At 45.7% G+C, this 23,991-nt stretch overlaps 1 protein-coding gene across 6 annotated transcripts in view; it reads left to right on the top strand.

Moving 5' to 3' along the window:
- The window catches only part of LOC124034569 (FYVE, RhoGEF and PH domain-containing protein 4-like), a 123,659-nt gene that overhangs the window by 63,802 nt on the left and 35,866 nt on the right, over positions 1–23,991 (top strand). For 2 of the 6 annotated variants that reach the window (XM_046347947.1, XM_046347937.1), the window contains exon 1: positions 18,211–18,520. The exons of 3 other annotated variants lie outside the window; for them this stretch is intronic. In XM_046347947.1, the coding sequence (XP_046203903.1) occupies positions 18,226–18,520 (295 nt within the window). In that variant the 5' untranslated portion in view covers positions 18,211–18,225. Of the gene's footprint in view, positions 1–16,877; positions 17,183–18,210; positions 18,521–23,991 lie in introns of those variants that run through there. One more of the 6 variants, XM_046347974.1, reaches the window with a different exon arrangement.

The raw sequence follows: 23,991 nt of genomic DNA, 5'->3' as shown, positions 1-23,991 counted from the left end.
GAGCTATCTTCTGTATACCACCCCTACCTTTTCACAACACAAATGATTTACTCAAAAGCATTAAGAAGGAAAGAAATTACACAAATTAACTTTTAACAAGGCACACCTCTTAATTGAAATGCATTCCAGGTGACTACCTCCTGAAGCTGGTTATGAGAGTGCCAAGAGTGTACAAAGCTGTAATCAAGGGTGGCTACTTTGAAGAATCTGAAATATAAAATATATTTTGATATGTTTACCACTTTTTTTGGTGACTACATGATTCCATTTGTGTTATTTCATAGTTTTGATGTCTTCACTATTATTCTACAATGTAGAACATAGTCAAAATTAAGAGAAACCCTTGAATGAATGAGTAGGTGTGTCCAAACTTTTGACTGGTACTGTATGTATGTGTGTCTTTCGGAGGGGTTGGGTTAAAAGCGGAAGTCAGATTTCGGTTGGACCTTGTGAGCTATTTGACAATGAATTTCAAACAATTAATCTTCAAACAAGAAGATTTCATATTCAAACAAATAAACCGGTTCCGGTTGGAGCGAGTGGTCGCATCTGCACTTCGCTCCCGCGGGTAGTATAACTTTTTCATTATATTTCATTATATCACAACGGTTTGATTTGTCTAATCTTGGCAATTTCTTCTCAGCTAGCTACATAGCCGTCTTTGTATCAAAGATAATTGCGTAATTATCGTATTTCGCCGTCCTAACGTAGTCTTCACTAGCCAGCTAGCTAACGTCCACTGATTAGCTGCACTGGAGAAACTATTACACTCAACTGAACGACTTGATTAGTGTAGTGTTAGCTAGCTACATAGCTGCCTTTGCTGTCTTCGTATCATCGTATCCAAGATAATTGTGTTGTTTAGGTTTAGAGTGTGTAGTCTTAGAGTGATTATCTTAATTTACCGAGGTTAGCTAGCCAGCTATTTGTCGTCCTTAACGTAGGTGACTCTGCTAGCTAGCCAACGTATTCTGTATAGAACTCAACTACCCGGTCGCATTCACAGGTAGTATCACATTTTCACTTCATTTCATTACAGTACAACGGTTTGATTTGTTTGATCGTAGCTAGCTACATAGCCGTCTTTGTATCAAAGATAATTGTGTAGTCTAGAGCGATTTTCTAGGTTCGCTAGCCAGCTATTGTCGTTCTTTTAACGCAACGTAACGTAAACAACACTGCTAGCTAGCCAGCTAGCCCCCGAATAGCAACACTGCAGAAACTATTACACTCAACGGAACGACTTGATTAGTGTAGTGTCAACAACGCACCCACTGCCAGCTGGCCTACTTCAGCAGTACTGTATCATTTTAATCATTTTAGTCAATAAGATTCTTGCTACGTAGCTTAACTTTCTGAACATTCGAGACGTGTAGTCCACTTGTCATTCCAATCTCCTTTGCATTAGCGTAGCCTCTTCTGTAGCCTGTCAACTATGTGTCTGTTTATCCCTGTTCTCTCCTCTCTGCACAGACCATACAAACGCTCCTCACCGCGTGGCCGCGGCCACCCTACTCTGGTGGTCCCAGCGCGCACGACCCACGTGGAGTTCCAGGTCTCCGGTAGCCTCTGGAACTGCCAATCTGCGGTCAACAAGGCAGAGTTCATCTCAGCCTATGCCTCCCTCAAGTCCCTCGACTTCTTGGCACTGACGGAAACATGGATCACCACAGACAACACTGCTACTCCTACTGCTCTCTCTTCGTCCGCCCACGTGTTCTCGCCCCGAGAGCGTCTGGTCAGCGGGGTGGTGGCACCGGGATCCTCATCTCTCCCAAGTGGTCATTCTCGCTTTCTCCCCTTACCCATCTGTCTATCGCCTCCTTTGAATTCCATGCTGTCACAGTTACTAGCCCTTTCAAGCTTAACATCCTTATCATTTATCGCCCTCCAGGTTCCCTCGGAGAGTTCATCAATGAGCTTGATGCCTTGATAAGCTCCTTTCCTGAGGACGGCTCACCTCTCACAGTTCTGGGCGACTTTAACCTCCCCACGTCTACCTTTGACTCTTTCCTCTCTGCCTCCTTCTTTCCACTCCTCTCCTCTTTTGACCTCACCCTCTCACCTTCCCCCCCTACTCACAAGGCAGGCAATACGCTCGACCTCATCTTTACTAGATGCTGTTCCTCCACTAACCTCATTGCAACTCCCCTCCAAGTCTCAGACCACTGCCTTGTATCCTTTTCCCTCTCGCTCTCATCCAATACCTCCCACACTGCCCCTACTCGGATGGTATCGCGCCGTCCCAACCTTCGCTCTCTCTCCCCGCTACTCTCTCCTCTTCCATCCTATCATCTCTTCCCTCCGCTCAAACCTTCTCCCACCTATCTCCTGATTCTGCCTCCTCAACCCTCCTCTCCTCCCTCTCTGCATCCCTTGACTCTCTATGTCCCCTATCCTCCAGGCCGGCTCGGTCCTCCCCTCCCGCTCCGTGGCTCGATGACTCATTGCGAGCTCACAGAACAGGGCTCCGGGCAGCCGAGCGGAAATGGAGGAAAACTCGCCTCCCTGCGGACCTGGCATCCTTTCACTCCCTCCTCTCTACATTTTCCTCCTCTGTCTCTGCTGCTAAAGCCACTTTCTACCACGCTAAATTCCAAGCATCTGCCTCTAACCCTAGGAAGCTCTTTGCCACCTTCTCCTCCCTCCTGAATCCTCCGCCCCCTCCCCCCTCCTCCCTCTCTGCAGATGACTTCGTCAACCATTTTGAAAAGAAGGTCGACGACATCCGATCCTCGTTTGCTAAGTCAAACGACACCGCTGGTTCTGCTCACACTGCCCTACCCTGTGCTCTGACCTCTTTCTCCCCTCTCTCTCCAGATGAAATCTCGCGTCTTGTGACGGCCGGCCGCCCAACAACCTGCCCGCTTGACCCTATCCCCTCCTCTCTTCTCCAGACCATTTCCGGAGACCTTCTCCCTTACCTCACCTCGCTCATCAACTCATCCCTGACCGCTGGCTACGTCCCTTCCGTCTTCCAGAGAGCGAGAGTTGCACCCCTTCTGAAAAAACCTACACTCGATCCCTCCGATGTCAACAATTACAGACGAGTATCCCTTCTTTCTTTTCTCTCCAAAACTCTTGAACGTGCCGTCCTTGGCCAGCTCTCCCGCTATCTCTCTCTGAATGACCTTCTTGATCCAAATCAGTCAGGTTTCAAGACTAGTCATTCAACTGAGACTGCTCTCCTCTGTATCACGGAGGCGCTCCGCACTGCTAAAGCTAACTCTCTCTCCTCTGCTCTCATCCTTCTAGATCTGTCGGCTGCCTTCGATACTGTGAACCATCAGATCCTCCTCTCCACCCTCTCCGAGTTGGGCATCTCCGGCGCGGCCCACGCTTGGATTGCGTCCTACCTGACAGGTCGCTCCTACCAGGTGGCGTGGCGAGAATCTGTCTCCTCACCACGCGCTCTCACCACTGGTGTCCCCCAGGGCTCTGTTCTTGGCCCTCTCCTATTCTCGCTATACACCAAGTCACTTGGCTCTGTCATAACCTCACATGGTCTCTCTTATCATTGCTATGCAGACGACACACAATTAATCTTCTCCTTTCCCCCTTCTGATGACCAGGTGGTGAATCGCATCTCTGCATGTCTGGCAGACATATCAGTGTGGATGACGGATCACCACCTCAAGCTGAACCTCGGCAAGACGGAGCTGCTCTTCCTCCCGGGGAAGGACTGCCCGTTCCATGATCTCGCCATCACGGTTGACAACTCCATTGTGTCCTCCTCCCAGAGCGCCAAGAACCTTGGCGTGATCCTGGACAACACCCTGTCGTTCTCAACCAACATCAAGGCGGTGGCCCGTTCCTGTAGGTTCATGCTCTACAACATCCGCAGAGTACGACCCTGCCTCACACAGGAAGCGGCGCAGGTCCTAATCCAGGCACTTGTCATCTCCCGTCTGGATTACTGCAACTCGCTGTTGGCTGGGCTCCCTGCCTGTGCCATTAAACCCCTTCAACTCATCCAGAACGCCGCAGCCCGTCTGGTGTTCAACCTTCCCAAGTTCTCTCACGTCACCCCGCTCCTCCGTTCTCTCCACTGGCTTCCAGTTGAAGCTCGCATCCGCTACAAGACCATGGTGCTTGCCTACGGAGCTGTGAGGGGAACGGCACCTCAGTACCTCCAGGCTCTGATCAGGCCCTACACCCAAACAAGGGCACTGCGTTCATCCACCTCTGGCCTGCTCGCCTCCCTACCACTGAGGAAGTACAGCTCCCGCTCAGCCCAGTCAAAACTGTTCGCTGCCCTGGCCCCCAATGGTGGAACAAACTCCCTCACGACGCCAGGACAGCGGAGTCAATCACCACCTTCCGGAGACACCTGAAACCCCACCTCTTTAAGGAATACCTAGGATAGGATAAGTAATCCCTCTCACCCCCCCTAAGTTTTAGATGCACTATTGTTAAGTGACTGTCCCACTGGATGTCATAAGGTGAATGCACCAATTTGTAAGTCGCTCTGGATAAGAGCGTCTGCTAAATGACTTAAATGTAAATGTAAATGTTAATTGTAAACACCACAGATCATTAGCTCCCAGGTGATGTGCAGGTCATCTGCCCTGAAGGACAGGATTATATGGGCATATTTCCATATAAAAACAAGACATTATTGATTCATACCTCCACACTGTGGAAGACACTGTGACCGTATCACTTCCCTATGTCTTCATCAGAGCTTTGTCTAGTCACTATTTTTTCTTTCATAAGATCTCCGCCTATCACTCTTGATCTACAAGGAAAATCCCTGTCATCTCTGACTCTGTATCACCTCAGATGTCTAACTGAATACTTCTTCCTCTTTCCTCAGAAGTGAACAGTACCTTATTGATTCAGTACTGTAACCTCTCAGTGACCTCTGGCTCCCCATCACTCCTCATGCATGTCCAGTCCCTTGGCTGCACTGGGCTGAGTTCCCCAGTCACAGCTTTGTTGTCCTGTGTTAGGACCTCATGTTTAAGGAGAGGGGTGTGTGTGGGGGGAGGGGGGGGTCACGAACAAGGAACTGAAAAACAGGAAGTGAGTGACAGGAAGAGGAAGTTTGGGGTTAGAGCCGTTGCCGGACATTGCCCCCACAGTGAAGCATCATTGGACATGTTGAGTTGCCTGTCTTTGTACTCCTCAAACTGTGGTAGGTGTGTTTTCATGGCTGCTTTGGTAACACAGCACCCTCTTAGGGAAAGTGTGTGTGTGTGTGTGTGTGTGTGTGTGTGTGTGTGTGTGTGTGTGTGTGTGTGTGTGTGTGTGTGTGTGTGTGTGTGTGTGTGTGTGTGTGTGTGTGTGTGTGTGTGTGTGTGTGTGTGTGTGTGTGTGTGTGTGTGTGTGTGTGTGTGTGTGTGTGTGTGTGTGTGTGTGTGTGTGTGTGTGTGTGTGAGAGAGAGAACAGCAGGCAACCATGTCATGAGGAGTCCAGATTGGTGGGTGGAGAAAGCCCTCTGCTTTAATCCCTGCGCCAGGATATCATACCCCCCCACCCCCACTCACACACAGCACCCCCCCCATGGCCCCACACTAAGCATGTCCACTCTTCCCCTAAACACCCATCCTGACTGTCACTGTTGTAACAGCAAACTGTGGGAAGTGGGTGCTGCTTGTGGTTAAAATGAAGAAAGATCAGAACATTTAGCATGTGTGCTCTTACTCTTCTGTGTGTGTGTGTGTGTGTGTGTGTGTGTGTGTGTGTGTGTGTGTGTGTGTGTGTGTGTGTGTGTGTGTGTGTGTGTGTGTGTGTGTGTGTGTGTGTGTGTGTGTGTGTGTGTGTGTGTGTGTGTGTGTGTGTGTGTGTGTGTGTGTGTGTGTGCGTGCGTGCGTGCGTGCGTGCGTGCGTGCGTGTGTGCGTGCGTCCGTGTGTGTGTGTCCGTGTGTGTCTCATTATTTTACAAGGTAGTGTGTCTGTTTTCCTCTCTAATATTTGATGTGCAGATGAAATGGCTCTGGTGAGTGTATTAGCCTAGTGAGGATGCCCTACACATCACAGTATAACTCATTACAATTCAATCTCAGAAGAAAATATCACATTAACTCTCTTGCCTCATGTGAACCAGTGGATCAGAATTGGCACAAATACTGTATTCATATCTCTGGCCTAATGCTTGGTCAGAGCACTGTCTCATTGTAGCTGCTGCCCAGAATCCCTTTAAAACTACACAAGAGATTCCAGACTTCACACAAGCGTTCTCTCTCTCTTTCTCTCTCTCTCTCTCTCTCTTTCTCTCTCTCTCTCTCTCTCTCTCTCTCTCTCTCTCTCTCTCTCTCTCTCTCTCTCTCTCTCTCTGTCTCTGTCTCTGTCTCGCTTTATGTGTCCTTACGTTATAGTAAACTATATAGGAACGATTGGTAAATGTGGTCCTGTCATTGCAGAGAAGAAAGGCAAGGCCAGCTGTTTCCAGTCCAAGAACACTGATGAGGAGGTCTGTGTCGCAGTAAAGATCGAACACACTAAAGGTAGACTTGACCATAATCTATCCATCTCTCATCTCTTACTTCCTCCATCTACCTATAGTATCTCATTCTTCTCTCATCCACTTTCTCACTCTTAATAGTCAATTAAATTCAAAGGGCTTCATAGGCATGGGAAACATATGTTAACATTGCCAAAGCAAGTGAAATTGATCATTAACAAAAGTTAAATAAACAAAACAAATTAACAGTAAACATTACACTCACAAATGTCATATTATGGCTATATACAGTGTTGTAATGATGTGCAAATAGTTTCCTCTTTGAATCACTATCTCCTCTTTTAATCCCTCACATACTGGAGCGCCAAGTATAGGACCAAAAGGTTCCTTAACAGCTTCTACCCCCAAGCCATAAGACTGCTGAACAACTAACCCCCCTTGGTTTTTACACTGCTGCTACTCACTGTTTATTATCTATGCGTAGTCACTTTACAAATTACCTTGACTAACCTGTACCCCTGCACATTGACTTGGTACCCCCTGTATATAGCCTTTTTTACTTGAGTTTATTTAGTCAATATTTTCTTAACTCTATTTCTTGAACTGCATCGTTGGTTAAGGGCTTGTAAGTAAGTGTTTTAAGGGCTTGTAAGTAAGTGTTTTAAGGGCTTGTAAATAAGTGTTTCTTGTATTCAGCACCTGACAAATACAATTGTATTTTATTTGATCTCCTCTCTTCTTCTATCCTTATCTGTTCATTAACTACAGTTGTCTACTGTACTAAAAGAGAAGTATTTAACCTTTGTGAAGTGACAGGCCCTATAGTGCTGTGTAGATGTGACCATGGTGTACTTACTGTACTGTGTAGATTTGACCATGGTGTACTTACTGTACTGTGTAGATGTGACCGTGATGTACTTACTGTACTGTGTAGATGTGACCGTGGTGTACTTACTGTACTGTGTAGATGTGACCGTGGTGTACTTACTATACTGTGTAGATGTGCCCATGGTGTACTTACTGTACTGTGTAGATGTGACCGTGGTGTACTTACTGTACTGTATAGATGTGACCGTGGTGTACTTACTGTACTGTGTAGATGTGACCGTGGTGTACTTACTGTACTGTGTAGATGTGACCATGGTGTACTTACTGTACTGTGTAGATGTGACCATGGTGTACTTAAAGTACTCTCCTTCCTCCGTCCAGCCCTAGGTGATAACACTGTCAGTGTTTCTTATTTTAACCAAGTTGTGGTGTTAGGTCAATATGAGCATAGGAGTGTGGGGTTAGAGGTGTCACTACACACATTCTAACTTTGCAACACTATGTTGGTCCATCGCAGTCTTTTGTGGTCTCAGTTAAAGTGTCCTACAGCATGTTCACAGCTCAGGTATATTTTTTATATTTATGTTCATGTCAATTTAGGGCAGAGAGAAAGTGAATGTTATGCAGGTGAATGAGGACCCAAAAGCGACTTGGCGAAAACAGAGTCTTTAATCCAGTTAAAGGAAATAGCAATACTCCTAGACAAATCGGAGCGGTAAATAAAGTATAAAAAACAATTCCACTCGTAATCACGAGAACTGACTGGAGACTCGATAATAAACTGCAGGTTGCCTCGGGAAGGCACTTGACCGTAGCAGACTCAGACACCTGCTCACCACGCAGCATCTGAGGAAAACACGACACGACAGGGCGATACAAAGACACAGCACGGTGAACAATATACAAGGATCCGACAGGACAGGAACGGAAAACAAGGGGAGAAATAGGGACTCTAATCAGGGGAAAAGATAGGGAACAGGTGTGGGAAGACTAAATGATTGATTAGGGGAATAGGAACAGCTGGGAGCAGGAACGGAACGATAGAGAGAAGAGAGAGAGGGAGGGAGAGAGAAAAAGGGGAACGAACCTAAAAAGACCAGCAGGGGGAAAACGAACAGAAGGAAAAGCAAAATGACAAGACAATATAAGACAAAACATGACAGTGAAAGTAATACAATGAAAAGATGAATATGGTCCCATAAAGATGAGATGCAGAGGGCAGTGCATTCTGGGCTGGATAAATGCTCCCCTCAGCAGCACACAGGTTCACAGGCAGGGTCTGAAGGTGGCCCGTGTGTCTCTCTCTCTGCTGTTCTATTTTCATATCTGTGTGTGTGTGTGTATCGCTTAGAGCAGTAATGATGAATGAGTTTCTCCTTTCTGTGCCACACTTTCTCTCTCTTTATCCATCTACCCTCCTCTCTCTTCTCATCCACTAGTCTGCTTCCTCCCTTTCTCTCTCTTTATCCATCTACCCTCCTCTCTCTTCTCATCCACTAGTCTGCTTCCTCCCTTTCTCTCTCTTTATCCATCTACCCTCCTCTCTCTTCTCATCCACTAGTCTGCTTCCTCCCTTTCTCTCTCTTTATCCATCTACCCTCCTCTCTCTTCTCATCCACTAGTCTGCTTCCTCCCTTTCTCTCTCTTTATCCATCTACCCTCCTCTCTCTTCTCATCCACTAGTCTGCTTCCTCCCTTTCTCTCTCCGTTCATCTGGCCTTTTCCTCTTTCAACTGTATTTCTCCTTTTGCTCTGTGCTTATTCCCCCCCTCTCTCCCTTTCTCGCTCCCTCCCTCTCTCCCAGTTTTCCCAAGTGCCCAGCCTCAGAGGGGGTAGCCTATAATCTAAAATTGGGCTGTGGATGAGGGGAGGGTTAATCTAAAGAAGGTCTGGGTGGTTCAACACAGCCGTTTAATCCCAGGCCTTACTGTAAATCCTCCCGTCTGTCTCTCTGTGTTGTTGTGGATCCTCTGGCCTCAGTGTCACAGGGAATTCAGTCTGTAACTGCATTACTGGAATACTGGGTTTAACTCTCCTTTTCACTACAGCAGATCTGCTAAGTCTTCATTTCTCTAGAGAAGCTGAGCCAAGTAGCTACATTTATTAGGACTGTCGAGTTTACCTTTTGTCATTTTAGTGATGTCTTTTTTATTTGTATTTTATTGTCTGAAAGTGTTCAAAATACACTGAAACATAAAAAAACGTAATCTATACAGGTAACAACAACGATGCGATGTCCAGAAAAGTTTACATTTAGGTTACAGAAAGTGTGCTTTATCAATTTACCTGATTTTGCTAACCATTACTTTGAACAAAATCAAGCGGTTATTATTTTGGTTATGCTTTTTGTAAAAAAATCTCTTACATTTCTTCTCAATTTGAGCAAATTCAGAATTTGCAATTAATTGCGATTAATGACAGCACATCGTGCAATAAACTCATACATTTGTTTAAATTGTTTGACAGCCCTAACATTTATACATGCACTGCGATCTCAGTAAGAAGGACAAGTCAGACAGACAACTGTTGAAGTTGCTTTAGGGATGGATCAAAATGGGTACCTAGCGGTCATTTAGAAGCTGAATATGTTTATTTGACATTCAGAAGCTGAGCTACAACCTTCTATAGCCGAAAAGACCAAACATTTACTTTGCTTTGGTAATTATTTAATTATGTCACTATAAATTGATAAAGCTACTCATTTTCTGTAATTTTATTAATGTTAATTTAACCAGGCAAGTCCGTTAAGAACAAATTCTTATTTACAATGACGGTCTACCCTGTCCAAACCTTAACTCGGAAAATGCTGGGACAATTGTGCGCCGCCCTATGGGACTCCCAATCACGACCGGTTGTGATACAGCCTGGAATTGACCCAGGGTCTGTAGTGATGCCTCTAGCACTGCGATGCAGTGCTTTGACTGCTGTGCCACTCAGGAACCTCCATACAATAGAAGATGTTTAAACCTAGACAGCTTTTAGGGAAACACTTGTGACTTTCTCTCATTGGGTTAAGCCACGGAAGAAGAGTAGCCAGCAGTTAAAGCTTCTGTGTCGGTAGACCTACTGTCTGGGGTATAGCAGTAGGACTACTGTCAGGGGTATAGTGGTAAGCCTACTGTCTGGGGTATAACGGTAGGCCTACTGTCTAGGGTATAGCGCTAGGCCTACTGTCTGGGTTATAACGGTAGGTCTACTGTCTGGGGTATAGCAGTAGGACTACTGTCTGGGGTATAGTGGTAAGCCTACTGTCTGGGGTATAACGGTAGGTCTACTGTCTGGGGTATAGCGCTAGGTCTACTGTCCAGGGTATAGCGCTAGGCCTACTGTCTGGGGTATAGTGGTAAGCCTACTGTCTGGGGTATAGTGGTAAACCTACTGTCTGGGGTATAGTCTGGGGTATAGTGGTAAACCTACTGTCTGCCTAGGCCTACATTACATTTACATTTAAGTCATTTAGCAGACGCTCTTATCCAGAGCGACTTACAAATTGGTGCATTCACCTTATGACATCCAGTGGAACAGTCACTTTACAATAGTGCATCTAAATCTTAAAGGGGGGGTGAGAAGGATTACTTATCCTATCCTAGGTATTCCTTAAAGAGGTGGGGTTTCAGGTGTCTCCGGAAGGTGGTGATTGACTCCGCTGTCCTGGCGTCGTGAGGGAGTTTGTTCCACCATTGGGGGGCCAGAGCAGCGAACAGTTTTGACTGGGCTGAGCGGGAACTGTACTTCCTCAGTGGTAGGGAGGCGAGCAGGCCAGAGGTGGATGAACACAGTGTCTGGGTTATAACGGTAGACCTACTGTCTGGGGTATAACGGTAGACCTACTGTCTGGGGTATAACGGTAGACCTACTGTCTGGGGTATAGCGCTAGTCCTACTGTCTGGGGTATAACGGTAGACCTACTGTCTGGGGTATAGCGGTAGACCTACTATCTGGGGTATAGCGCTAGGCCTACTGTCTGGGGTATAGCGGTAGGCCTACTGTCTGGGGTATAGCGGTAGGCCTACTGTCTGGGGTAGACCTAGCTGATAGGCCCTACTGTCTGGGGTATAGCGGTAGACCTACTGTCTGGGGTATAGCGGTAGACCTACTGTCTGGGGTATAGCGCTAGGCCTACTGTCTGGGGTATAGCGGTAGGCCTACTGTCTGGGGTATAGCGGTAGACCTACTGTCTGGGGTATAACGATAGACCTACTGTCTGGGGTATAACGGTAGACCTACTGTCTGGGGTATAGCGCTAGTCCTACTGTCTGGGGTATAACGGTAGACCTACTGTCTGGGGTATAGCGGTAGACCTACTGTCTGGGGTATAGCGCTAGGCCTACTGTCTGGGGTATAGCGGTAGACCTACTATCTGGGGTATAGCGGTAGATCTACTGTCTGGGGTATAGCGGTAGACCTACTGTCTGGGGTATAGCGGTAGGCCTACTGTCTGGGGTATAGCGGTAGACCTACTGTCTAGGGTATAGCGGGGTATAGCTAGACCTACTGTCTGGGGTATAGCGGTAGACCTACTGTCTGGGGTATAACGGTAGACCTACTGTCTGGGTATAGCGGTAGACCTACTGTCTGGGGTATAGCAGTAGACCTACTGTCTATGGTATAGCGGTAGCCCTACTGTCTGGGGTATAGCGGTAGATCTACTGTCTGGGGTATAGCGGTAGGCCTACAGTCTGGGGTATAGCTGTAGACCTACTGTCTGTGGTATAGCGGTAGACCTACTGTCTGGGGTATAGCTGTAGACCTACTGTCTGGGGTATAGCGGTAGACCTACTGTCTGGGGTATAGCGGTAGACCTACTGTCTGGGGTATAGCGGTAGGCCTACTGTCTGGGGTATAGCGGTAGACCTACTGTCTGGGGTATAGCGGTAGACCTACTGTCTGGGGTATAGCGCTAGGCCTACTGTCTGGGGTATAGCGGTAGGCCTACTGTCTGGGGTATAACGGTAGACCTACTGTCTGGGGTATAACGATAGACCTACTGTCTGGGGTATAACGGTAGACCTACTGTCTGGGGTATAGCGCTAGTCCTACTGTCTGGGGTATAACGGTAGACCTACTGTCTGGGGTATAGCGGTAGACCTACTGTCTAGGGTATAGCGCTAGGCCTACTGTCTGGGGTATAACGGTAGACCTACTATCTGGGGTATAGCGGTAGACCTACTGTCTGGGGTATAGCGGTAGACCTACTGTCTGGGGTATAGTGGTAAGCCTACTGTCTGGGGTATAACGGTAGGTCTACTGTCTGGGGTATAGCGCTAGGTCTACTGTCCAGGGTATAGCGCTAGGCCTACTGTCTGGGGTATAGTGGTAAGCCTACTGTCTGGGGTATAACGGTAGGCCTACTGTCTAGGGTATAGCGCTAGGCCTACTGTCTAGGGTATAGCGCTAGGCCTACTGTCTGGGGTATAGTGGTAAATCTACTGTCTGGGGTATAGCGCTAGGCCTACTACATTACATTTACATTTAAGTCATTTAGCAGACGCTCTTATCCAGAGCGACTTACAAATTGGTGCATTCACCTTATGACATCCAGTGGAACAGTCACTTTACAATAGTGCATCTAAATCTTAAAGGGGGGCCTGAGAAGGATTACTTATCCTATCCTAGGTATTCCTTAAAGAGGTGGGGTTTCAGGTGTCTCCGGAAGGTGGTGATTGACTCCGCTGTCCTGGCCTACTGTGAGGGGTAGTTTGTTCCACCATTGGGGGGCCAGAGCAGCGAACAGTTTTGACTGGGCTGAGCGGGAACTGTACTTCCTCAGTGGTAGGGAGGCGAGCAGGCCAGAGGTGGATGAACGCAGTGTCTGGGGTATAACGGTAGACCTACTGTCTGGGGTATAACGGTAGACCTACTGTCTGGGGTATAGCGCTAGTCCTACTGTCTGGGGTATAACGGTAGACCTACTGTCTGGGGTATAGCGGTAGACCTACTATCTGGGGTATAGCGCTAGGCCTACTGTCTGGGGTATAGCGGTAGGCCTACTGTCTGGGGTATAGCGGTAGGCCTACTGTCTGGGGTATAGCGATAAGCCTACTGTCTGGGGTATAGCGGTAGACCTACTGTCTGGGGTATAGCGGTAGGCCTACTGTCTGGGGTATAGCGGTAGACCTACTGTCTGGGGTATAGGGGTAGGCCTACTGTCTGGGGTATAACGGTAGACCTACTGTCTGGGGTATAGCGCTAGGCCTACTGTCTGGGGTATAACGGTAGACCTACTGTCTGGGGTATAGCGGTAGACCTACTGTCTGGGGTATAGCGCTAGGCCTACTGTCTGGGGTATAGCGGTAGGCCTACTGTCTGGGGTATAACGGTAGACCTACTGTCTGGGGTATAACGATAGACCTACTGTCTGGGGTATAACGGTAGACCTACTGTCTGGGGTATAGCGGTAGACCTACTGTCTGGGGTATAGCGCTAGGCCTACTGTCTGGGGTATAGCGGTAGGCCTACTGTCTGGGGTATAACGGTAGACCTACTGTCTGGGGTATAACGATAGACCTACTGTCTGGGGTATAACGGTAGATCTACTGTCTGGGGTATAGCGCTAGTCCTACTGTCTGGGGTATAACAGTAGACCTACTGTCTGGGGTATAGCGGTAGACCTACTGTCTGGGGTATAACGGTAGACCTACTGTCTGGGGTATATCGCTAGGCCTACTGTCTGGGGTATAACGGTAGACCTACTGTCTGGGGTATAGCGGTAGACCTACTGTCTGGGGTATAGCGCTAGGCCTACTGTCTGGGGTATAGCGGTAGGCCTACTGTCTGGGGTATAACGGTAGAACTACTGTCTGGGGTATAGCGGTAGACCTACTGTCTAGGGTATAGCGCTAGGCCTACTGTCTGGGGTATAGCGGTAGACCTACTGTCTGGGGTATAGCGGTAGACCTACTGTCTGGGGTATAGCAGTAGACCTACTGTCTATGGTATAGCGGTAGCCCTACTGTCTGGGGTATAGCGGTAGATCTACTGTCTGGGGTATAGCGGTAGGCCTACAGTCTGGGGTATAGCTGTAGACCTACTGTCTGTGGTATAGCGGTAGACCTACTGTCTGGGGTATAGCTGTAGACCTACTGTCTGGGGTATAGCGGTAGACCTACTGTCTGGGGTATAGCGGTAGACCTACTGTCTGGGGTATAGCGGTAGGCCTACTTTCTGGGGTATAGTGGTAGACCTACTGTCTGGGGTATAGCACTAGTCCTACTGTCTGGGGTATAACGGTAGACCTACTGTCTGGGGTATAGCGCTAGGCCTACTGTCTGGGGTATAACGGTAGACCTACTGTCTGGGGTATAGCACTAGTCCTACTGTCTGGGGTATAACGGTAGACCTACTGTCTGGGGTATATCGCTAGGCCTACTGTCTGGGGTATAACGGTAGACCTACTGTCTGGGGTATAGCGGTAGACCTACTGTCTGGGGTATAGCGCTAGGCCTACTGTCTGGGGTATAGCGGTAGGCCTACTGTCTGGGGTATAACGGTAGAACTACTGTCTGGGGTATAACGGTAGACCTACTGTCTGGGGTATAACGGTAGACCTACTGTCTGGGGTATAACGGTAGACCTACTGTCTGGGGTATAGCGGTAGACCTACTGTCTGGGGTATAGCGGTAGACCTACTGTCTGGGGTATAGCGGTACACCTACTGTCTGGGGTATAGCGCTTAGGCCTACTGTCTGGGGTATAGCGGTAGGCCTACTGTCTGGGGTATAGCGGTAGACTTACTGTCTGGGGTATAGCGGTAGACCTACTGTCTGGGGTACAGCAGTAGACCTACTGTCTGGGGTATAGCGGTAGACCTACTGTCTGGGGTATAGCGGTACACCTACTGTCTGGGGTATAGCGCTTAGGCCTACTGTCTGGGGTATAGCGGTAGGCCTACTGTCTGGGGTATAGCGGTAGACTTACTGTCTGGGGTATAGCGGTAGACCTACTGTCTGGGGTACAGCAGTAGACCTACTGTCTGGGGTATAGCGGTAGCCCTACTGTCTGGGGTATAGCGGTAGACCTACTGTCTGGGGTATAGCGGTAGGTCTACTGTCTGGGGTATAGCGGTAGACCTACTGTCTGGGGTATAGCGGTAGACCTACTGTCTGGGGTATAGCGGTAGACCTACTGTCTGGGGTATAGCGGTAGGCCTACTGTCTGGGGTATAGCGGTAGACCTACTGTCTGGGGTATAGCGGTAGACCTACTGTCTGGGGTATAGCGGTAGGCCTACTGTCTGGGGTATAGCGGTAGACCTACTGTCTGGGGTATAACGGTAGACCTACTGTCTGGGGTATAGCGGTAGATCTACTGTCTGGGGTATAGCGGTAGACCTACTGTCTGGGGTATAGCGGTAGACCTACTGTCTGGGGTATAGCGGTAGGACTGCTGTCTGGGGTATAGCGGTAGGCCTACTGTCTGGGGTATAGCGGTAGACCTACTGTCTGGGGTATAGCGGTAGACCTACTGTCTGGTGTATAGCGGTAGGCCTACTGTCTGGGGTATAGCGGTTGACCTACTGTCTGGGGTATAGCAGTTGACCTACTGTCTGGGGTTCATATGTTTTACAATATTGCAGACATCTGGAGATGAATGACTCTGATTCCTTCTAAATAACTCTTGTGTTACTCATCATCTTCCACATTGTGATCTTCCATTAAAGAGCTTTACTTTGGTGTAGATTGAAACCTATACATTCATATCAGTTGTGTTCCTCCATTAGGGTTTCTGTTCACCAATGGAGAGTGTTCAAAACAATGAGCAAACCAGCCTTTATATTGAATACATGGAATTGGATTGTGTTGATAGCGACGAATGAATCCTGCACACAATGTGTTTTATTTTTTCCCAGATTTTTTATCAGAAACAATATTTGATGTGTATGAATTGTTAGGTGAAATATGCATAATTTTAATATTTTTCCCATAATTCTGCACCTTTGGGTAGTTGTACTCCCAATTTTGATCATCATGAGTTAGTGAATGCAAAGAAATGTATTGATCTCCTTGGGATTTTTAAAAGACAGACTAACTTTCTGTTTTGTCTGCTTGGACTCAAGAGATAAGTATGGTTGTGTTCGTCTTTTTGCAAGCAGTAGTGTTCTTTTGATGAATGTGTTTGCAATTTTGACTGTATAATATATTTTTGATTAATCTATTTATATTTTGAGAAGGCAACTACATTTTGAAAACACATTTGCTGTTTTGCAAAAGGACACAGAGTTCTGTTTCCCTGTGAACTCTGTTTTGAAAATCAACATTGTTCCCAAAAATGCTTTTTGAGAAAAACTGTCAAGTCTTGCTTTAAGAAAGCATGAGAAGAGTCACCTGCAGAGTTGAATCCCTACTGACAGACTGGTTAAGTTATAGAAGGAAATGCCTCCCATACCCTCGTGTGTGTGTGTGTGTGTGTGTGTGTGTGTGTGTGTGTGTGTGTGTGTGTGTGTGTGTGTGTGTGTGTGTGTGTGTGTGTGTGTGTGTGTGTGTGTGTGTGTGTGTGTGTGTGTGTGTGTGTGTGTGTGTGTGTGTGTGTGTGTGTGTGTGTGTGTGTGTGTGTGTGTGTGTGTGTGTGTGAGAGTTTAGACCTCTCTCAGCCAATATCGCTTTACTTCTGTTGATACTTTCCATCGGCTTGGTTGTGCTTGGTGAGTATCCTTGGATCACATTGTAACGTTTACTTTGGACTTCATACTGCTTTTAGCTGGGAGGAAATGCTGTAGTAGCTAAGGTCTGTGTGTGTAAATGTTTGTATGGGGAGGTGGACAGACCGACAGAAACCTACAGTGGGCTACAGTTAGAGAGTGGGACCCAGCTGTGACATAAGGAGTGTTCAGGAGAGTAGCAGTCTCGTCTCTCACCGTCTCTGTGCTTGTGCTGTGTGTATAGACCGCCTCACAAAGGGGATTTTTACTTTCATAACAAGATTAAAACAAATGAGATCAGCAAAAGGAGGGTGAGGAATTTTGTAAACACTTTAATGAGGTTTATGTGAAGATGTGTGTGCATAGTTTTATGGGAGGTTGTTTTAGTGTATGACTGAAAAAGGTATACTTTCTTTATTTGTGGCTCACTGCTGTAATCCTTGCTATATTTCAGGGGTGGGCAGCGCCCCACCTTTTGTAGGCCCACGGATCAATTACACCCCCCACCCCCTGTCAGTCGGGGTCTCAATCACCGGAGGTTGATAGCACCTTAATTAGGGAGAACAGGCTCGTGGTAATGGTTTCCATGTGTTTGTTGCAATCCCATTTGCTCCGTTCCGGCCATTATTATAAGCCGTCCTCCCCTCAGCAGCCTCCACTGGTCTCAACTTACTGTTGAGAGTTAGAATAGTAGAATACTTGAGGTGCAATTTTGCATATGGGGCGGCAGCGTAACCTAGTGGTTAGAGCGTTGGACTAGTAACCAAAAGGTTGCAAGATTGAATCCCTGAGCCGACAAGGTATAAATCTGTCATTCTGCCCCTGAACAAGGCAGTTAACCCACTGTTCCTAGGCCATCATTGAAAATATAAATTTGTTCTTAACTGACTTGCCTATTTAAATAAAAAATAAAAAATGTGTGGGTATGGATGTGGGTACACAGACCTGCTAGCCACTGCGCTCCCTCAAAAGTTGCCCATCCCTGCTATATTTGATAAGAATCAAGATATGACCACTTAAATCCTGATCGAATTAGATTGGAGCCTGGTTCTATAAATGTATATTACACGTCCATCCATGCAGTCTAGTTATTAAGGATGAGTGTGGTATGTCACTATAGGTGTTTCTGAAGTTGATTAGTTCTTATTATAAAGGGCTTTGGGCTGCTGAATGTTCAACTCTCTCTCATCTCATTCTAATTCAGCACATTCTATTACATGTAATTGAATTACACACCCTTTCTGAGCCAATTCACCCTTGGTTCCCTCGGATCACCACAGGGATAGTGCTACGGTGAAGTGTGTGACGTGTGCCTTTGTGCGTGTGTGTGTTTGCACTTGTGTGTTGGTGTGCTATGTACGGTCTCTGTGTGTTGGTGTGCTATGTACTGCCTCTGTGTGTTGGTGTGCTATGTACTGTCTCTGTGTGTTGTCCCTCTGGTCGTTCTGAGAGGGAGAAGGGGGATGGAGGGATTGAGGGAGGAGTCTTCCCATTGGTGAGTCTCTCCACTGTGCTGAGTCACTTAGCTCTTAGGTGCAGTGCCTGTCTGCCTACCTGGGAAGACTGTGTGTTACTTCCCTATTACTCCTGCTTGAGCTGCCTTGTCAGTCCTGTAAGGATTTCCTACTACTCTGTAGAAGAGGCTTTGGGTGAGTTTATTCTCTTGTTATGTCAGTGCTTCAGCTCTTCCCCTCCTCTCTCACATTTCTCTCTGTTTTCTTAGATGAATGTGGTATTGTGGTTGATATACAGTGAGGTTCGGTCTGTTTTTAAATGCAGATATAGTGACTAGGGCAATATATCATGAATACCCCTATCCCGGTATGGCTCCACATACCGGTATGGATATTTACAATACCGTCCATAACAATATTTTGATACAGAGCTAAATTTAAAAAACATTCTATAAATTGGACTACTTCACTTTCAGATTTGTCCTAGTTTAGGTTGAGTATAAAACCATCAGAATTATGAAATACCATAAAAAACACGTAGAAAGTATTTGTTGCAATTCTAGGGTTATGCACTAATCATAAAACATAGTTAAAACTGTATTCTAAAATAAAATCTCAAATTGAAACATATAGGATATAATATTTTGAAAGTATCGTCCAGCCCTAGGAACCTAGCAGAGATTAGACCACTCCAACAACGTTCTAAGAGATGTTCTCACCTACTCCTACGTTCCCTCAGACTCTCTCTGACTCTGTACTGCACAACCCACTGGGCACAGACGTCAGTTAAACGTCTATTCTCTATTTGCATTCGGTTGAGTTGTCAACTAACATGAATTCAACATGAAATCAACAACAACAACAAAAAAATGTTTAAAAGTTGGGCGAAAAAAATACAAAATCCTCGTAATTTGACTACTTTTTGCAAATCTAATCCGTTTTCACATTGATTAAACATCATCATGTTTTGTATTATGAAATGTTTTTAATGATGTGGAAACAACGTTGATTCAACCATTTATTTGCCCAGTGGGACATATAATCATATTTTCACAGGGGGTTCAGATAGTGTTGATTCTGTTGTATTGAAGAGTTAGCAACATATTGTCATGTTTTTTGAGGTTTCCTGGAGTTGGACAATTCCCACAGCTGTTGGCATTTGAACTGAAAGTATCAGATAATGATATCAAATAATGTTATGGTCACAATATTTCGTAATTGCAGGTCCAAGGACCAGTTTTGAATTGTGGATATATTTACTCATATGTTGTGGATGCATTCACTTTCACATCTAAATCCCTTCCATTTTTCTTGTATATTACATCATACATCCGTGCTCCTAACTGGAAATCACCATGAGAAATCCCCGTAACACCCATTTTGAATCCCAGGCAGAATTTGTTATACATTGTGGGATATTCTGTGTGATGAGAGTAAAGTGACCCCTTGGGCACAGTTCTCTGGTTTATTTTGGTTAGAAGTAAAAGCTGTAACTTAGATCCTAGTTTGAAGATATAGTCTGAAGCTCAGTCTCAGAGTTGTTCTCAGACACTCCCTCTCTTAAGACTCAGGGTGCTAGGTGGCTGACTGGGTGGAGACATACAGGTGTGCCTATTGTTTTTACTCACAGTTCTCGCTTAAGAATCGTGACACATGTTTCCTCAGGATTAGTGAGTGAGTGAGTGAGATAGATAGATGATCAATGGTTTATGTAACAGGTCAGGTACTCTGTGTGATGTCATAACCCTTAAGGGGGTGTGAAGGCGGTACTTGTCACACATGCCTTTCATGAATAGTTGAGGAACATGTTCTACAGGGCAAAGTCACAGAAACAGAGTGACACTGACACTCAGACTTTTCACTTGAAAATATATGTCAAACAAAAACCAATGATTGCAAAGTTTAAAAAAACAACAACATACAACTCTATGCACAATTATTACTTTGAACAATTTCCACTGAAAATTGTAACATTTACGCAGTAACAGATGCAAAGTTTTGTAACAGAATGACAGCACAAACTTAGCATTTGCACTGTTCTTCAAGTAAATGTGTTTTTGTAAAATATCTGTATCATCGTAGAACTGCCCTAGAGCAATAAATAGTAAAGACTGTGGCATTCATTACCTTCACATACAGGATATCTACTTAACTATGGTATGTATGCATATCTATTAAACTATGTTCTAAGGAAAGAAAAAGTATTATGTCACTTAGAAGTAGATACTGTTATACCACAAATTAGATACAGACTTTTCAAGCATTCAATTAAGAACAAGATACTGTGTATTCCAAGAGGCATCGTGGTTGGTCTCTCCTGTTATTTTCCCTCTCTCTCTGTGAGGTAATGGGTATGGATGCGCTGCTCTTCTCTCTGATTACGGAGAGAAGTGGTTTTGTTAAATTGATACATTCCTTTATCCTTCTCTCGGAGCCTGGTGGTATTGGTAAACATGCATTCTTGTGTGTCTTGGTGCGTTCAAGACAACTTGTAAATCTGAAATCTCAGACTTCAGTGCTTTCAAGACAACTGGGCTCAGACGGGGAAAACATGTTTTGAACGTTCATCCAACTCGGAATTACAAGTTGTAAATTCTGACAGGGAGGGAGGGGTCTTCTAAAAGGAAGCGATATCTTTAGTAGCACCGGCAGTACTGGGGGATTTAACACAAACTGATCTGAGGTTATCTGATTTTTCCCTAAATGGATCTACCTCACTATTATCCTCCTCTTCTCTGTTGACATGTCATGAAAGATCAAGAGGACATTGGTCTATTTGGTCTATTTTCAGTTCTCTGCCAGCAGCATACCACTGCTGGTTTGCTTCTGAAGCTAAGCAGGGTTGGTCCTGGTCAGTCCCTGGATGGGAGACCAGATGCTGCTGGAAGTGGTTTTGGGGGGCCAGTAGGAGGCACTGTTTCCTCTGGTCTAAAAATATCCCAATGCCCCAGGGCAGTGATTGGGGATGCTACCCTGTGTAGGGTGCTGTCTTCTGGATTGGACGTTAAATGGGTGTCCTGACTCTCTGTGGTCATTAAAGATCCCATGGCACTTATCGTAAGAGTAGGGGTGTTAACCCCGGTGTCCTGGCTAAATTCCCAATCTGGCCATCAAACCATCACGGTCACCTAATAATCCCCAGTTTCCAATTGGCTCATTCATCCCCTGTAACTATTCCCCAGGTCGTTGCTGCAGATGAGAACGTGTTCTCAGTCAACTTACCTGGTAAAATAACGGATAAATAAAATAAAGTAATACTGTGGAGAATGTTTTTATTATGTGTCTTATGAAACTATTTATATGTTAGTATTTTGATAAATGCTAGATAAATGTCTGATCATATTCATTGGATAATTCATGGGGATTTACTCTTGACTGGCTTGACTGGCTGAGAAACGAATGCCATGATTTCCACCACAGTCGGTCTAAAATTATTTTGAAACAAGTGAATGCCCTTAGGCTAGTTTTCCCTGCCTGCCCAATAGTAAAATATAATGTAGTCTTGGGAAGGTTCGGGCCAGTTGCCATGGTAGCAGGTCTCTCATAGTGTGAATCAAGGACATAGCCTCAGGTGGGATTGTGTTCACCTGAGCTCTGCATTCACTATTGACTATTTGATTTAGCTGTGGATTCTCAATATTTGCTCACTTTCCAGTTTCCACAGAATCCTGTTATGCCCTGTACCCCAGGCTCAGAAGCCCACCTTGCAAACATGCAATTAGGATATCTGATGTAGGCTAATACAGTTTTCATTCTGCATCAGAAGACTGACATTAATATTAAAGAGAAGAGGAAAGGAGTTGATTCAATTTACTGAGTAATAGTGTGATATAGAAATGGCAAAAATGTTGGCTTGGTCTGGTGTTTGGTACCTTCTCAGATAGAACATGACCATTCAGACCTGAGGCTGTTTTAATGGGCCCATCTCCTATGAGGCTGTCACACAGAAGCCATGTTTACATCTGCCACAGCAACAGAACTAACCCCCCTTCTCCTCGGTGGAGCTCAAAGAGGAAGAGAATGAAATATGTCTCTGAAATAACCCAGAAAGGGGCTCTTTGTGCTCCCTAACAACTTAATGTCCACATACTTTGATTTAACAGGACGCTGGCTGCTAATTTGCATGGGGGTCTGTGGCGGGACACTTTTAACATGAGGAGGCCAGTGTGTGTGTGTGTGTGTGTGTGTGTGTGTGTGTGTGTGTGTGTGTGTGTGTGTGTGTGTGTGTGTGTGTGTGTGTGTGTGTGTGTGTGTGTGTGTGTGTGTGTGTGTGTGTGTGTGTGTGTGTGTGTGTGTGTGAGAGAGAGAACAGCAGGCAAGCATGTCATGAGGAGTCCAGATTGGTGGGTGGAGAAAGCCCTCTGCTTTAATCCCTGCGCCAGGATATCATTTCCACCTCCGTAATGTTTACAGATGGAATAGCGTAGCGTCTCAGCATGGTCAATAAATTGCAGTACATATTGTGTTCTTCTGTAGTCCTAAGGGAAACAAATGGGTTTTTTTGCAGTAACTTCTTTGTTGTAATATCACAAACGGACTTGGCTGTTTCACAGTTAAGGACTCCAGCTTTAAAGAGGAGATCTGCAGTTCAAACAATAACAAAGTCACCACCTTGCCACTGTTTGGGTAAACAGCTGAGGGATGGTCCTGGAAAAATGTAACCACTCTCAAATTCATAGACAGAGTTATAGATGCAAGAACTGTCCATCTATGATAACACAATTCTAGTTTTATTAACCAAGTTTGAAGGCCATACTTTGTTTATTTACAATTACATTGTTTACAAACTATGGAGTAAAACATATTTTGGGTTCTGATGAGGTATGACAGTTGAACTAAGCTCATGAGGCATTTATGAATTTTATTATTCAAGAATCAGTGGGTATATATCATTGATTTAAAATATTTTTAAAAAGGGATGTACCTGTCGCAGATTGCCCCTTTAAAGTTAGATTTGGGGGTGAGGCAATCTGGTCCTAGAGAACTTCATCCTACTTCAACTCAGACAACAGAAACAGGTAGGGCCAGAGGTCCATACACTCCACAGGTGTTTACATCAGTGACATACACTACACCTAGAGCCACACACTGGCTGCTCTGTCGTGGAGAGGGTCTGCATTTCACTGTGAGTGAAAACATGTAGGTGATTTACAGCAGAATGACAGGGTGGTTGACATGTTAATAACAACCTCTGGAGATTTACTATAGAGGGTTTCAGTGACTCTCTACAATCACTAACATACATGTTCCGCTTGGCGACTTGATGTGGAGACTTGATTTTGGTTATATGGACCATAACATGTTCTAAATTTCCCCTTTAAAGTGATTGCAGATGATGTCAAGCATTTAATCAGCCAAGTTCTTGAGGCCAGCTCTAAAATTATCCACAAAACTTAGGCCATGTTTAGAAAGTCGCCCCAGGAGATCGTGAGACTTTCTTAGTCGGTCACTACTAGACCATTTCTTGTAAAAGCCTGTGTTGTCTTTAATTGAAGTGGAGCTGTAAAAATAGATAGAGTGTACAAAACATTAAGGACACCTGCTCTTTCCATGACATAAACTGACCAGGTGAAAGCTAGGATCCCTTATTGATGTCACTTGTTAAATCCACTTCATTCAGTGTAGATGAAAGGGAGGAGACAGGTTAAATAATGATTTTTAAGCCT

Source organism: Oncorhynchus gorbuscha, linkage group LG01 (assembly GCF_021184085.1).
Source record: "Oncorhynchus gorbuscha isolate QuinsamMale2020 ecotype Even-year linkage group LG01, OgorEven_v1.0, whole genome shotgun sequence".
In the NCBI taxonomy this organism is placed as follows: domain Eukaryota; kingdom Metazoa; phylum Chordata; class Actinopteri; order Salmoniformes; family Salmonidae; genus Oncorhynchus; species Oncorhynchus gorbuscha.
This window is presented reverse-complemented; position numbering and strand designations above follow the sequence as displayed.